This window comes from Pezoporus flaviventris, unplaced genomic scaffold (assembly GCF_033815535.1).
Source record: "Pezoporus flaviventris isolate CSIRO_AGI_PZ_B2104156 unplaced genomic scaffold, CSIRO_AGI_Pfla_v1 ptg000036l, whole genome shotgun sequence".
Lineage (NCBI taxonomy): Eukaryota > Metazoa > Chordata > Aves > Psittaciformes > Psittacidae > Pezoporus > Pezoporus flaviventris.
This window is the reverse complement of record NW_026892584.1, coordinates 17,273,072-17,290,077: the sequence shown is the minus strand read 5'-3', so window position 1 is coordinate 17,290,077 and position 17,006 is coordinate 17,273,072. Positions and strand designations below refer to the sequence as shown.

Genomic DNA, 17,006 nt, shown 5'->3' with positions numbered 1-17,006 from the left:
AAAAGACAATGATCAAATGAGTAGTGAAAAGAATGGTGCTTTGAGTGTCATGCCAAGGTTATGCAATGCGTTGAGATGCTAGAAAAAACAGAGTTGAACACTGAATAACTGAACTCCAGAAGCAGAAATATACCTTATAAAGCCAGAGGTAATCTCATAAACCTGCAGAAAATGATACTGCTTTATATGTACTTTTGATAATAAACTTGAGAAAGCGAGAAGAAACTTTCAAGCTTTTTCAGCACTAGAATGAACAAGGAAACTTGGGTCTGTAACTGTCTCTGGAGAAATGATCAAAATCTGGAAGCTAGCTGATCTCTCAAATTCACCATGCAGCCCATAAACCCCCAACCTCAAATAATGGTTTTGTGAGGACTTATTTCTCACAGTCTGATGATCATCCCAGTGGACAGTGCCCTGATGAGGGACTATATAACTGATTATGAAATACACATTGGTACTTACCCAGTAGAGTATTTCTGGGTAAAATACCTAGATCGATACATGCCGTTAATATTTTTACACAAGAAGGAGATCATCATATTTTGATGTGTAAATGAGGCAGTTTGCTGGCAGAAGTGGTTTAATGCTGGCTGGATCTATCTCATAAGGGAAGTATCACTGAAGAGGTTGTAATACTGCATCTGAAGGAAGAAACAACTTCAAAATCTCTAGAAAAAAATCAGTTATGATATTCATGTCACTTAATAAAACTGACAACTCTCTGGTGCCTCAGAAAAGCCCCTAAAACCTGTCATAGCAACTTTCAGAGCAGTCAACTTGCTAATTATACAAAAGGACAATCATTCTTTACAGTTTAAAGCACATTTAATAATCCACACCCTTCCTGACCTACATTTTATCACAGACAGAAGTCACACCTACAGCTCACTCTTGTTCTGTTTCTGAGGTGTCTTAAGATCTCCCCTGAAGTAGGTTTTTAAACTATCTTTGAGAAAACACACAATAAGCCAGAATAAAGTAATCTAATTTCTATGACTGTCATACGACAGGACACAAGGCTTCCTGACCCCATATCTATTCAGATTGCCTTTTCAGATCTCTGTAATAGCAAACTAGAGAAACAAGAACAGGACCTGAAGACATTTTACAAGACGTCCAAGTGGCTAAACATCTGTACTGTTTTTCAGCACAAAGAGCTTTAACCAAGAAAATGTGTATAATTTATTGAAAATAATAATAATAGAATCATAGAATGCACAAATTGTGTCAGGCTTCAGAAAAGCCACGTGCAGCTGCAGGCTGTGGTTGTGGTTGTGTGAAGCTCAGCTGACAGTCCTGCCCTCTGCCCTGTCCGAGGCCCAACCCTTACTGCGCTGACTGATAATGAATCTTAACATTTGCCTGCTGTCTTGTTTGTCTCTCCTGGTGTTTATCTCATTTTGTACTTAGTATTTTAACTCCTTAAATGCTGTCAAATAGAAAAGGCAGAGAAGATGGAAGGAAATCTTTAAATCCTGGATTTTCATCATTATTCTCAGCCTTGTTACCTCACATTGGACTGTTATGTGAGCAATTTTCCTGAGCTCTGAGGATCTGGATATCACCAACATAATCGTTTTAAATGCAAATAATTAAGTTTAGCTGTAGCAACAGAAACATAGATATGATAATTCTTATCAAAATTCAGCATTACATGATGTTAACAGAATGAGTGGGCACAAGACACACTTGGTGTAGGGAGCTGTAGAAATGTAATGTGGTTTTTATCATCTTCATCAAAATTCTTCCTGACACTGAAATATGGACTACTTTAGAGAATTTGGAAGAAGATGATAATGGTTATATGTTTATAAAACTAGAAAGAACATTAGGAAAGCAAGCTAACTCTTATGAAGAAATGCATATTGTATCAATACATGTATGGAACAGTTAGCCTGTAAAACCTGTCACATGAAAACTCAGTGCTAATTCTGATACAGAATTTGTAGAAAGATGTGTTGACTTATCTCCTAGTTAAAACAAGTGGACATACAAATAACAAAGACAGGGAATAGAAGATCACTGTAAACTGTGTAAGTAAACTGAGTAAGATCTTTGTGCATTAAGGCACAAAGGCCGGCACTTAGTGTAACAAAGAATGGAGATGAATTTTTAATCTTTTCCCCTTGTGCTTTCCTTTTCTAGGTTGCTCTCTTTTCACCTTCTTTTAATTTCAACAGGCTTTTTGCTCCAAATCTACAGTATGATATAATAAAGATTAAACAAAAAACTGTATAAAATAAAATCCACATAGTTATGTAAATTTACCAATTTTTTTTTTAATTACTACATATTAAGTTATATTAGCTGCAATTTCACATCTCATTTATGTGCTTTTTTATCTGAGAAGAAATGTTGCATAAAGAATAGGGTGGAGCTGCATTTCTATTTTGTTTCATTATCTTCCATATCGCCGTATCTTTTCTATGCTGGCTTGTGAATGAGAACACAGCATGCTCCAACTAAAATTTAAAATCCAACATAGGAATTTTTTTCAGACTTCGGATACAGATTGTGCATTTGAAATTCCTGTCGGAGCAGAGTTCATCCACTCTCTCACTCAGTTATTTTATTTGCCTTCTCCCAACTACCAAAAACATAGACACATCTTTACAATAACATTATCAAACAGTAGTGTATCAATATGTGCACATATACAAATATATTATAAATTTCTGTAAGGACGATCCTAATCCATAGAAAGCATTCAGTAAGAAGCTTGGGGTTTCACATTGTCATTATTATGAATGTAACTGCTTTTTGATCAATCAGGTTAAACTTTTTCTTCCAACATCATCACATGGGTGGGTGTAGCACAGCTGTGAGGAAATATATTAGTCCATTTCAGTTTCTATTTCCTGGAAACATCATCTTTGTTTCAGAGTTCCTCTTCAGACACAGACACATTTTTTGACCACAGTTGTCTTCTTGTCCAGTCTGAGGAGTGCACAGGGAAGACAACACCTGGGAATTGACTGCCATCACCAGACCAACTCACGCAACCTATTTTTGGCCATTATCTTTCTTATAGGCTGGTTGTAGCAGTGCTGCAGTCTAACGGATTCTGATGGCAGCGCCGGCAGCAGCCTTCTCACTACCATTCTTTCGGCAGCTCCTCCTTCAACCTTTGTCACGCAACTAGACATGGACTCATCCTTAAGCAGAAAAATAGTCTACCAAATGCAAGGGCTCTGTGAGTAATTCAGCCCAGAGTTCAGCTCTGAAAGACTTTCAAGAGTCACAGGGAGTAAGCTGCAGGATAAAGTGTCCTAGTGGGTCATTAACAACCCATTAGCGCATACTGAGCACCCCTCTTTTTTGAAATGGAGGCTTTTGTTCTGCATCTTTTGGAAACACTGAAATAAGTATTCTTTCTTCAAGAAACTGAAGTCATTCCCTTTTTCACAATTTAATTAATTGGACAGAAAATATGGCTTTAAAAAACGTGAGCAAATGGAAGCAAACTGCTTATTAGTCTTAGAAACCTCTCACTTTACTCAAATTATTGTTCTTAAATGGCTTTTAGCTTGAAAGGCCTTCTGCTCTATACAATGACTTTGTAAATGCAAAAGAAGTATCCTCACGGACTGGATTATTCCTGTTGTAGCATATATTTGTAGCAGTGATGACAACTACGTCACAGTACTTTTCAGTCCAGTAATTCGTTTTCATCTCAACATTTTATTGCAAGGATAACCCCGTACCATCACTGTAATACAACAACATTCTAATGAATTATTTTCAGAAAGGAGGTTAGAAGAAATCAATTTTTTAACAAGCTCAAGAGAATAATGAGTAAAAGAATGCTACAAGAGTTTAAAATGTACTTCTAAGTCAATTCTGGTATTTCTACCAATAGATGTCACTGTTACACAAACTGCCTTATGTAGTCTGGTCTTTAAAGCATTTTCTTTCAACCATTCCATCCTTTTTATGTTTCTTTCCTCTTCTACTACATTCTGTTCCTTTGCCCCTTCAGTTTGAAAATACTGCCAAACATGGCTATCTGTAGGCTAGTTACTGCTCATTCCTGGAGCATACGCATATCTCCAGCTAGATTAGGCCAGGTCATGTTGAGTAAATATCTTGCATTGTGATTGACTCGGGTTGCCATCAATTGTCTTATAACCCAGGAAGTTTAGAAACTTTTCCTATCAAATTCCTGGCCAGTCTGACTTAAGTTCTAATTCAACTGCTCCAAAACTCTGAGAAGCAATAGCATGGCTCCCAGCAGTCCTGGGCTCTGCACACACACAAGCACGTGCGCATGGTACATGTACTCACACACATTGCTTGCCGATTTTAATCTTCCTGGTATCTGTTCTTATCCTTGTTATCTTTTAGTTGCTAGCATCTTCAATCCATTTCCAAGAAAACAACTAATTTAAAATAAACACCCGTCACGATTTTAAAAACATCATATATCAATCTATTTGTATAATTTAAAAAAAAATTCTGTATGTATTGCTCTCAGGCTTAGCAGCACATAGGCATATGGATGCACAGACCATCTGGAAAACTGTATTTTATCCAAAACTTTGGAGTTTGTCAGATATTTTGGAACATGGTTTTAGACACACTATGAAAAAAATGCATGCCAGAAATGTAATTGTATATAATAAATGCTTGTTGAAATCCCATATAGCATGAATAGTAACCTACTCACATTCAGTTCCAGGCTCAAATGCAGCATATTTCTATTGATCTTCTCTTTCTCACTGAAATGAGCAAATGGGTTTGAAAGCCCCACTGTGCAATCCAAACCCCAGGTATCTTCATCTCTGTTTGCCACATCCAAATTAGTCAGCCGTTCAGTGAGGTGATCCTTTAAAGCTGAATCTGCTGGAATGCAATGTGAGATGAAATGAAATAAAATGAAATAAATAATAATAAAAATAAAATAATTGTATGCATCTGCAGATAATCCCTGCATATAGAAACTTCTGTATCTTTTTGAAATTCTGGTACACACAATCAACATACGCACTTAAAGTCCTGCTTATTTACAACAAAATATAATGGCATAAATGGGGTACATATTTTCACTGAGAAAAAAAATGGGTTTGTACTTAATATTTGTGGGACAGATCTAGCAAAAAAAGTGGGCTGCTTGTCTTTCCCTCATACACAGATACACGTTGTGTGTAAGGTGCTTGGGATTTCATCTCCCCTGCCAAGGCACTCTTGCTTGTCCTCCTGAATGTGCCTGTTACACATTTATATTTCAGAGGTGGTTGTCAAGTATAAAACTAAGCTAAGGAAGCTCAACAAACTGTTTAGACAAACTTTGTAACACTAGCTAAAAACAGTCTTAGCGGGGACTGCGCCAATCCACATTAGTCCATTACACCAAATGCATAAAAAGCAGTCTTTCAATCAAAAGTGGTATGTTAACACTTGATCCAGTAGCCTTAAACATAACATCAACCTAGCTGGGGGGTAGTTTAGCTACAAACAACCAGGTGTGAATTTAGTACAAGAGATAAGAGCAAAACCTGATAGTCAACAATACACACCCCTACCTCATGCACTGCAACCACCCAGCACTCTCCCATTCACAGAATTGCTGGATTACTGGTCCCCCAAAGGAGTAGTAAGTCTTTTTCTCCACCACAGTTTCTATGTTAACAATGAGAAAACCAGTGAATGCCACTAAGTCAGTGTGTTCTCTGATGTGATATGTCTGACATGCTATAGGGCATATACACCTCTTTTTATATTCTGTAAATATGTATATATTTATATACACTCTTTCATATACACAGACTCATCAATCTTGGAACATTTTCATGGAAAATTCAGATGCTATCACAATTCCTCGCTGCTATATATGGTGGCTTAGCATTATACAAGCACTTGAACTTACAGTTTTGTAACTTATTTTTAATTTTTTGCATCTTCCCTAAATTTAAAAGACCATGGTAAAAAAAGAGGCACTAGGATCGAATCTGTAGGACTGTTTGCTTAAATATAGGCTGATTTTCAAACTTTTTGAAAGCTTACAGCTCCAAATAATTTAGGTGCCACGCTGTATCAGTAAGCAGAGTAAAATAAAACATTTGGCAAAATGGCCAGCAATCCAAAGTAAGATCAGGTATTACTGTGTGAATAAAATCATCTATTCACACAAAATCTCAGCATAAGATCCTATCAAAAGACAGCATTTTTGCAAAAAGTGTATTGTACATACTTTATACTTTTGGAAAGTGTGCTGTCCATAAAATATGAAACTGTATCAACATACTAAAACACAAAACAGTATAATTTAGGATGTGTTCAACTGCAGATGTGCCATCTTTAGTAAGATCACATATGTACAGAGAACTTTGCTGACTGTCTGAATCATTGCTTTTCTGTATACTTTTACACATTTAACAAACTTTTTTTTCTTGTTGGCCCTTATTTAATTATGAAAGTCATTATGATATTTAGAAAACTTAGGTTCAGAAATACAAATTTGTTTTGATTTTGTAATTATCTATTCACTGGTTGCCCACCCCACACAGCGTTACCTCTAGTACTTCAAAGCTTGACTACAGTTGCATTCTGCAATCAATTTCAATCAATTTAAATCAGTTTCAATCTCCTCCATTTCAAGATGCCTGTTCTAGGTCAGCTACTGCTAAAGTGCTAAACTCCTATGTAGCAGTGAATTTTACCCATAAAGTGGTTACTCTAATAATTTTCATTGATTCATAAGCGATGATACAGAGCTGTCGCAAGGGGAGGGGCCACATTCAGAACTCTTTCTTGCAGCAGCTGTTATTTCCCAAAATTAACCATGACATAGCTAAGAACAGTCAGCCTGCCAAATGCTTTCTGGGCTACTAAAAAAAAATTAGTACCTCCCTCAGCTGCAGAGATTCAGGTTTTGTCCAAATTTAATTTTTCTCACGACCATATTAATTTATGGCATTTTTGCTGTTGACAGCAATTTGCTCCTATGTCTGTTACCAAACCTCTATTCACCTTCTATTCCAGTTGTTACTTAATGTTCTGTTTCCTGTGTTTACCCTGCAAGATGACCAAATTCTTCCCTGAACCATTTCCCACCTGTATGCACCATTATCATACAACCACTTCTTTGCTAAAGGACCTATCCACTTCAGCAGACAATGGAATAGGAAAGGGGAACTTTAATCATCTATTTTATTTTAAGCAAGTTTTTATATACTTAGCCCTATTTTTCCCTTAAGTTCACCAGTCTGTCAGCTCCAACAGATGGATTTTACTGCTACTTACACTTATCCAGGAAACTTTTTTTTTTTTAATTGGCAACACACTGCAAGGAAATTTAGATTGTTTCTATAATTTCAGAGACTCCTGTTGAATTAGGTTTATTTTCTATATAAATTTACATTATTTAATGTTTTAAATACAAGAGTGTTTGCTTAAAACAAAGATCACATATTTAATGCATGTATATACAAACATGTTTATATCCATTCATTGATAGGCTAAATTTAGGAAGTTTTAAAATGCATATGCTTATCCTTTAGCCAACTTAACAGATTTGAGAATTTTTTTTCTTTATTTGTTTGTTTTCCTCTGGAAAAAAAGGGCTTCCAAGAGAGTCCAAGTGTCTTCCACGTTTTGCAATTTACACCAATTAGGTAGTGCCTCCTATGTACACTGAATGTAGAAAGAAGACTGCCTAAATACAGATCTGCTGCCACCTGTTGTCCCAAGGGAATGGAAGTCAGAGCAAAGTAAACGCAGGAAGACTGAGTACTGCATGCTTCTATGGCAATTTTTACCACACAGACTTCGTGAGTGTAAGTAAAGAACTTATCTTGTCCAATGTACAGATAAGACAAATGAGGTACTGAAACCTCAGGGATACAGGCACGGTCATATCATCAGACTGTGATAATAAATAGTATATCCAGGATCTCCTAAACCCTCCAGTCCTGTGCTGAACCTACATAATTAGAAGGTCATTACACCTGTCTGTTTTTTTGTACAAATGACACATTATTGTCATAGAAAGTCTTTTAAACATGATTTCTTAAATTAGCAAACAGGCATATTAGATAACATGTAATATATTTATTACGTCACCGTTGCGGAATCCACAGTTCTACAGTTGCTATGGGACACGGTATGTTTTCGCTGGGTAGTGTCTGTCTCTAGAATGCTTCTTGGTACTTTCCGAGCTGTCTTGGGAAAGGTACTTGGGGAAAAAGAATCAGCTTCTCAAATTAATTTTTTTTTGTTTGTCCAGTCAATTAGGATGAGTCATAATATGCATAACCTGTGGGAACATTGTTTGCTTAACCACAACACACTTAAGTCTGAGACCAAAGTTTACACTGTGTTTTTCTAGCTTTTGTTTCCCAATCACTAGTCATTCTATATTATATTAATCTTTTAATTGCACTCCATCATTTCTAGATTGCGTTGTTGTATCACACAGGATAAAAATATAATGGTTATTCTTTTTGTACTGTGATTTATATGTCATGTACAATTCTACTGCCTATTTGGTTAAATACTATAAGCACTTATATGTGAAGCATGAATAAAGAAAGCTTCAGACACTTGCGTTCACTGCTTCTTGGAAGGAGTGAAAAGAAGGTAAATAAAACAAAATTTAAGTTTTTGTATACCTCTTGAGAACAAGTTTCAGAATGCCAAGTTTTGTGGACGTTTAAGATTTTGGGGGTCTTCAATTTTAGAGAGAAAAACAAACAAAACAAAATAACCAAGTAGATTTATACAGTAAATGGACCACAAAAGTACAACAGTCTAAGTGGCAAAATCACTTATTTAAAGGCACTGTTTTGACAGCAGATCTGAACATCAGAACTACATTTAGAGCACTTAAAATATTACTTACTGGAAGACAGTGATATTACCATAGGGATTTAGCTGTTCCAAGATCTTACATCAGCAAGTCCCAGCATGTTAAACAATCTTTGGTATAATTCCTTGCCCAAATACATTAAGCGTGAGTAATGTTACTGAAAGCATTGGTGGAATGTGATGGTAACCTCAGCTGAAAAGTCAATGCATTTTTTAAAAAATATGGAAATCCAAAATATGCAGATCCCACCAAAACTAATTTTTTGCAGTGTGCGCCTCAAATGTTATGATCCAGCCTTCTTGCCTTTTTCTTTCTAAATCAGGAACCAAGTAGTAAATGCATCCTGACTTTTCAGGTTTAAAATTTCTCTTTTCTTTTTGTTGCTACAGACACCAGTTTAATAAATCTCAATTTAAAAATAGCATTGGAAGTAGTCTCAGCAGTTTCAGATTATGCGTATCTCCATGCACATGCCATATGTGGTATCTCAGATCTTTTAGCACGTAAAGAGATTCATTCTGTCTAAACATATAAATTCTGCACCCAATATTCCCATGTATGTAGCTGATGCAGAGGACAGTAAGATATTTTTTTGGGGGGAGTTAAACTCTCTTTTGAAGTTGAAGAAATAGGAATAACTTGGGAGAAAAATATGAAAAGCTGAAAGGGAATTAAAAAGTCTAGATGGCGACCTTCTCCTTCCCTTTTAATTTTCCAGATTTCCTTCACGGGAAGGAAGCAAATAGAAGAAGCCTGTTTGCTTCGCTAGAGACTCGAGAAGACTGAAGAAAAATCTTAGTATCAGTACAGTCTTTTCTATTGTATTGAATAGCATGTAAAGCAGTACATAGCTTTCTGCACAGAAAAGTGCACAAAGACTAATAAATGCTCTTAACATTAAGAAAATCTCTAGATAAGTGCAAGACTAGAGAAACTAGAAGAAGATGCTAAATACTGCCTTTGGGAATGAAGATATATGTGACTTCTGTCATCTTTCCTCCTATTTCCTATATTCTGTTTGATCTGTATTGGAGCATGTGGCGATTCACACTGTAAGCAGTTTAGCAAAATCCTGCTGAAGATTGCCTGTGTTTCTACAGTACATTTTGCATGATGACAAATCATGATTTTAAAAAAGCTGGGCCTGCTATTTGCTAGACTGCTTTAACAAAGAAGCCTGAATAGCACAGTACTGAGTACATTTTTTTTAAATCAAATCCCTGAAAGTGTTGAACAGAAGATCCAAGTTCTGGAGAGGCAAAACCTTGCAGTGGCAGTGGAGGACTGGGGTCCTTGTAATGCTCAGAGAACTAGAAGCTCCTGGAGTATCAATATCTAAATGAAAAATACATTGTCTTTTGGTTGTGTCCTGTTTCTCCCAGCAAAGAATAAATACAGTTTAGTTACTGCTAATAATGAACAAAAATGTTGAGAAATCTATTATCAACTAAAATTAAGACCTCTGTCTCAAGCTAGCAAGTAAAGGTTAGTGTGTTACTCTGAAGTGTGAACTCAAAGTAGGATATCTTCCCACAGGAGGAGATAAATTGTACACAGCCTTGACATGTGAACTTCTAACATAAAACAGTGAAGATAACATTCTCTGGCCTAGAAAATTTGAGTGTACAACTACTAAACACAGGAATGCGAAGGAAATCCAAAATATTTATTTTCTTTCAGAAAACATATGTGCAATTTCTCAGTGTAGAGTGCATCAACTCTAAAAGTATGTGATACAACTCAAAGATGTTTAAAAAATGCTTCAGATTGGTCACAGACCTGAGAAAGATTAGCAACATGTATCAAACCCTATAAATTACTTGCATAAATTTCATGGTTTTGTATTAAAATAACTTTCTAATTAGGCTATTGACATTGCGGGGTATTTTTAATTACAGATTTACATTTACAGTAATTTATATACGTTATAATGCTTTTTTCCTCCAACGCCATCTACTTACTCTGGACAAAAAAAATCCTAATCCCTAATTGATCAAACTCTAATTGCATAAATGAGAATACTTACAACTAACTTGGTGTAGAAAAACTAGTAAATTTGGATTAGGAAAGAAAAATAAGAGCAAGATCACGAGCAGAAAAATGAGAGAACCCTATTCAAGTTTCAATGCTGTGCAATCACGAGCAGAAAAATGAGAGAACCCTATTCAAGTTTCAATGCTGTGCAATCACGAGCAGAAAAATGAGAGAACCCTATTCAAGTTTCAATGCTGTGCAACCACCCAACAAGGGCCCAAGAAACCTGAGGAACAAGAACTCTGACAAGTACAGAATGTATTTGCTGAATTAAGATAACAGTCCTCAAGCTACTGTGTAGTTTGACCCTATTCAGCATACTGTTTTAGCACATACTCAAATTTAACAAGTTTAGTTGCACTGAGCAAATCACAAGCAGGACCTGACTTGTCACTTTCCAGACATACCTTGTTTTCAGATGTAAGTGGGATGCTCTCCAAGTGTTCACAATTTTCATTATAAGCAAAGAAACAAAGAAAAAAAAAACCCAAGAGGACATACATGGGAAGCAGTTGGCACTTCAGTGCAAATTCTTAATCTCTTACTGTTCTCACAGGAATTGTATATGCCAACAGCCAAACCCCACAGTCAATGTAGAGACCAAGGTTCTGAGCTGCAATGCAAGGAACTTTTAGCAAATGGCTCATTTTTAATGTCAAAGAATTTTAGTTCTCACAGTAACTTCCAGATTGGGATAATACCCAAAGTAATCTAGTTAAAAATCCAACCAGCATATATTAATTTTACAACATTTCCCAAATTAGCAATTAGTGGGCATATAAAAATTATATATTACACATATATGTAACAATTCACATATGCTTTTAGTATTAAGCATGTACTAAATGGTAATTTTCCAAAACCAGTTTACAACTGTTTCTTTCATTACCTGAAGATATTTCTGTATAATCACAGTACATACTATACTTTTTATGGATTACACTCAAAGCTGAAGCTTACTTAATACCACAGTTGCTGTCTAGCGCGAGGGAAGTGTTTTACTGTCTCTTCTTATAAGTGGTTTTCTTATCTGTGACCTTAGCCAGTGAGCTGAAAGAATGTGGAGGAGGAAACTGATGTTTAAATTCTTTATTCCCTATTTTGTTTAGCAAGATTTAACCATGCAAGCAATAGTCTTATATTAGAAAACTGTGGCTCGTGCAATAGGAGAATAAAGAAGTACAAAGAAAATCCAGACAAAAACCTACACAGTTGAAAGATAACATCTTTCAGGCAGCAAGCTAGGAATAGAGTCTACAAGAGTCCTTGACCACAATGTCAGTAGGTTAAGTAAATTTAATAATCTACTTAATGACTTAAAGTGTTTACATTACTTTTCTCATGTGCTTTATAGAATATTTTCCCTTACTCAGTGGCTCTCACTCTTCTGTTTACTATTGGAAAGACAGTCGCACCAGTAAGATTTGGTTTGGGCATTAGATAAGTGAAAAAGCATGACATGTGTAACAAGATTGATTATAAATAATCTACATCTTTTACAATACACTTAAAAATGTTGAAAACTGCTAAACTCTAAAACTGAGGAATCTATTTGCAGAGGTCACTTCTACATTGCACAAATGTTCTTATATACAGATTTTCAGTACAAGTATTAAGATCTGAATTAATGAAATATGGATAGAAATGTGCAAAAGCACCAGCAGCAACAATTAAAATAATAGCCTGTACAGATACCTAGGGACACTACTGACATCAGCAAAACTAATTAACACCGTGTTATTTATATGTAGACCATGGTGCATATGATTCATCAGTGGAAAACTGCACTCTAATAACAGGAGGAGGATGACAAGAGAGTTATACACCACATGTCCTGTTCTGTTCTTCTTCCTCCTCATGGAAAAACACTACATTCTTTTGCCTGTTATCCAACAGGCCAATAGCCACAGTTACTGAAAAACGTGAAACAAAGACAATGGGCAGCAACCTTGCTTAACATCCATGACAGGCAAAATACCCAAGCTTTTGTGGCAAAAAGATCATACTAACTGCTGAGTCTACGGGTAAAAAAATCTTTTTTATCCTTAGGGGACAAACCATTCGAGTCTAGAATTACTCCAGTGACGTAGTGAGGACTTGACAGCTGGTGTCTCTTGTTCTCTATAACCTCATTAGCAATGCTGGCCATGCACATTACCTTCAATGAGAGTGATAACATGCTGGGAGTGGCAGAATCAACTAAGAGAATCCATTTCCATAGAGATTTTAGAGACTATTTTCTTCTGTAATGTCTCACAAAAATTGTTGTTACATTAATTTCCTACATCCAGCTGGAAGGATGTCGGAGTTAGTGGCATCACAACTACTAATCTAATAGCTAATTATACTAATAAATAGTACTACTGTTTAAACAAGCCCTCCATAGCTGCACTATAGTATATAGCTGTAGTATATAGCTGTACTGGTTTCAGACACAAACTAATATCTCTTCCTGATTCTGCACTACGTCATGCAGGTGCACCAGCTGAACTCCACACCAGTTGGATATTTCTACACTGTTACACAGTGTAAATCTATCCTCTGGGAATTAATCACCAAGCTCTTAATTCAAGAATGAGTTGAACACTGGCTCCTTTCCTTACTTTTATTCCAGCACCTGTCTTCCATTTAAAGAGAGGTCACAACTTCTTGTTCACTGCCTGGGGCTGTGGTGGTGGTAAGAAACAGCGCAGGTTGGATGACGGATGGCCTCTACAGATCCAGTATTTTACAAGAAATACCAACAGTAAGACTCAATGCAATGTGCAACTGATTTTAATTTTTGAATGCCTGTTACTTAGACACATTTGATGGAAAGTTAAAAATATATTCTTACCAAAAATTATCTTCCAGAAAAAATCAATAGCTTCCTTCAAATATTTTTAATATAACTTTTTTTTTTTTGTTGTAAACCAACATTTTTTCTCCAGGCTGTTTCTCACAAGTAGGTAAACAATTTCAGTGGACATTTCAAAACCTTCAATTTAAGATAAGAACACAAGTTGTATAAAATTATCAAAAATTATTAAAGGTTGATGAATTTGTATGAACTGAAAGAATCAGTGACGGGCATCAGTAACAGCTCCAACTGTAGCCTATAGCAATACTTAATACTTACTAATTAACAAAATATCACCTTACATACCTTCATCTCAGTGTGTAACCTGTCCTATCCCTACTACAGACAGTGCCAAATTCATATGTGCAGGAATGCTATCTATTAAGTTAAAGATACAATCCTCAATATATACTCCCATAAGCAATGATTAATACACAATCATCTAGAAGAAATTAAAAGGTACTAAATGTAGTGCATTTTAGCTTGATGTTTTACTAAAAAGTGATGACAGATAAGTCCAATGAAGAAAGATGTAGAACTAATATTAATGATGAAATGCTCATTTTCTGTATTAAATTTTTAAAAATAAAATAAATGTTAACACAGGAAATGACATATCCAAGAGAAAGGTTGGTTACTTTTTTTTTTTTCTTTTTCAGGATTTAAACATTAGTGGGGTTTTTGCTGTTTTTGTTGTTGTTGTTTTGTGGGGCTTTTTTTAAGATCTATCTTTAAATGTTCTAATCCTGTAAATTAACACATAGAGCTATGCCAGGCTCTTATGAGTGGAAGGATTTAATCTATACAATCAAGTAAAATTTTGTGATTAGCAGTGAATTTAATGCTAAACAAACAAAATAACACAGTACACAAGAATTAACAGTTCTAAATGAGAAAGAGGAAACATGCTTCAAACAACATAAAGCAGGTCAGGCTCAGCTAGTGACCAGTAGAGACAGAGAATAACAATCTGTTTTTAATGGTGAAGGATTTACATTATTTGTCTCCAAAGAAACACCGAAACTTCTCAGAATATCTGAGGGTATAATGAGTGAGAGATGTGAGTGAACTGAAGGCAGAAAGAAATGGGGCAATGACAGTGCTTGTGCCAGTCAAGATGCCAAAAGAGAGACAAAGCAGAGGAAGTAATAAATGGAGGAGCTGGATGTAAATTGTCCAGGGTCAAGGATTAAGATGAGAGGAAGATGGAGAGGGAGAGCTATGACACAAAAGACGGTGAGAGAGAAAGCAGATGGAGATTTAGGAGGAGAAACAGACTGTGAAAGGATTCCAATTAAGTATTTAGTGCGCTGTAACTACCACAAGTACTACTCAGGAAGATTTTCTTGGCAAAGTATACAATCAAGCAGCTTAAGCAGCTGAATTTATCTGGGAGGGCCGGTTCCTTTAAGACATAAGCAGTAAGAAAATAATCCTGATATTAAGAATTTGCTTGTCAACACATTTAACCATGTGAGTACTGAAAATGGTCAAGTGGAAAGACAACAAGCCTGTCACTTACCACTCCATATAAGTTAAAATGTAATCATGGGTTGGTTTACATGACATCAGGCCTGCTGGGGTACACCTGTCTCAAAAGGGAGAAAGGATCTTTGCACAGGAATTAGAAGGGCTCATTGAAAGAGCTTTAAACTAGATGTGAAGGAGGAAAGGGATGTCTTGGGTTCAGCTGTAGCAGTCATTTTTACCCTTTTTAGTAGCTGGTGCAGCACTGTGTTTCCAACTTTAGTCTGAGAACAGTGCTGATAACACACTGATGTTTTAGTTACTGCTAACTAATGTTTACTCTGATCAAGGACTTCTCAATCTCATGCTCTGCCAGCTAGGAGGGGCACGGGAAGCCGGGAGGAAGCAGAGACAGAACACTTTACCCAAACCAGCCAAAGGGGTATTCCATACTACAGCACATCATGCCCAGCATGTAAACTGGGGGGAGTTACCCAGAAGGCCCATATCGCTGCTTGGGTAGGGCTGGGTATTGGTCAGTGGGTGGTGAGCAATTGTATTGAGCATCACTTGTGTTTATTATTTTCTTTTCCTTTTCTCCTTTAGTTTTATATTCTCACCCATTGTTATTTCCCTTATCATTATTATAATCTGTGGTAGTAGTAGCTTTGTATTGTACCTTAGTTACTGGACTGTTCTTATCTCAACCTGTGGGATTTACATTCTTTCGATTCTCGCCCCTATTCCTCCAGCAGCTGGGGGGGAGAAGGGGAAAAAGTGAGTGAGCAGCTGCGTGGTTCTGAGTTACCAGCTGGGCTTAAACCATGACAGGGATAAAACAAGTCTCACTAGAGATAAGCCTTAGGGGCAGCACACCCCCAGGGATACTGTTTGATGGATGGTTTGATGATGCTGATCTTGGAGGGATGGTGTATTATCAAGATCCTCAGTGGAGGCAGGGGATGTAGATCCATGCAGCAGCAAAGACATCAGGTTTATTGACCTGTTAGAAACTACTGAAGTGGACACACGGAATTAGGTCTTCTCCCCCTCAAAAGGTGGTGGGATCAATAGGCCAGCTGAAGTGCAGCTACACCAGCATACACAGCATTGGCATAAACAGTAGGAGCTAGAAGCCATTGTACAGCAGAAAAAGTATGACATAGTTGCCATGTGGCGGGGTAGCCCTGTATATTAGGAAGCGTTTTGATTGTCTAGAGCTAACTGATGGTGTTTATGGGTAAGAATGAGGGGGAAGGCCAACCAGGCAGATATGGTAGGAATCTGTTATAGACCACCCAAGTCGGGTGAAAAGGCAGATGAAATACTCTATAAGTAGGTGGGAGAAGTCCCACAAACACTAGCCCTAATTCTCACAGAGGACTTCAACTTACCAGGTGTCTGCTGGAAATACAGTACAGCAGAAATGAAAATTTAGGAGGTTCCTGGAGTGTGTGAAAGAAAACTTCCTGATACAGCTGGCGAGCAAGCCAAATAGGGAAGGCGCCTGGCTGAACCTATTATTTGTGAACAGGGAAGGACTCATGGATGATGTGATGGTTGGAAGCCATCTTGGGCATAGCAATCATAAGACAGAGTTTTCAGTTCTCAGAGAAGTATGGAGGGGGTCAGCAGAATAGCTACCTTGGATTTCCAGAAGCCAGACTTTGGCCTGTTCAGGAGATTAGTTGACAGAGTCCCTTGGGAAGCAGTCTTGAAGGACAAAGGAGACCAGGAAGGCTGGGCATCATGGGAGACAGTTCTCCATGAACTGCTCCAGCATGGGTCTCTCCCACAGGGTTGCAGTCCTTCAGGAACAGACTGCTCCAGCATGGGTCCCCCACGGGGTCACAAGTC

At 37.0% G+C, this 17,006-nt stretch overlaps 1 protein-coding gene across 4 annotated transcripts in view; it reads right to left on the bottom strand.

Annotated features, from left to right (window-relative positions):
* The window catches only part of FMN1 (formin 1), a 188,004-nt gene that overhangs the window by 134,400 nt on the left and 36,598 nt on the right, over positions 1-17,006 (bottom strand). For 3 of the 4 annotated variants that reach the window (XM_061463381.1, XM_061463385.1, XM_061463382.1), the window contains exon 3: positions 4,670-4,845. In XM_061463381.1, the coding sequence (XP_061319365.1) occupies positions 4,670-4,845 (176 nt within the window). The remainder of the gene's footprint in view (positions 1-4,669; positions 4,846-17,006) is intronic. The other variant, XM_061463384.1, reaches the window with a different exon arrangement.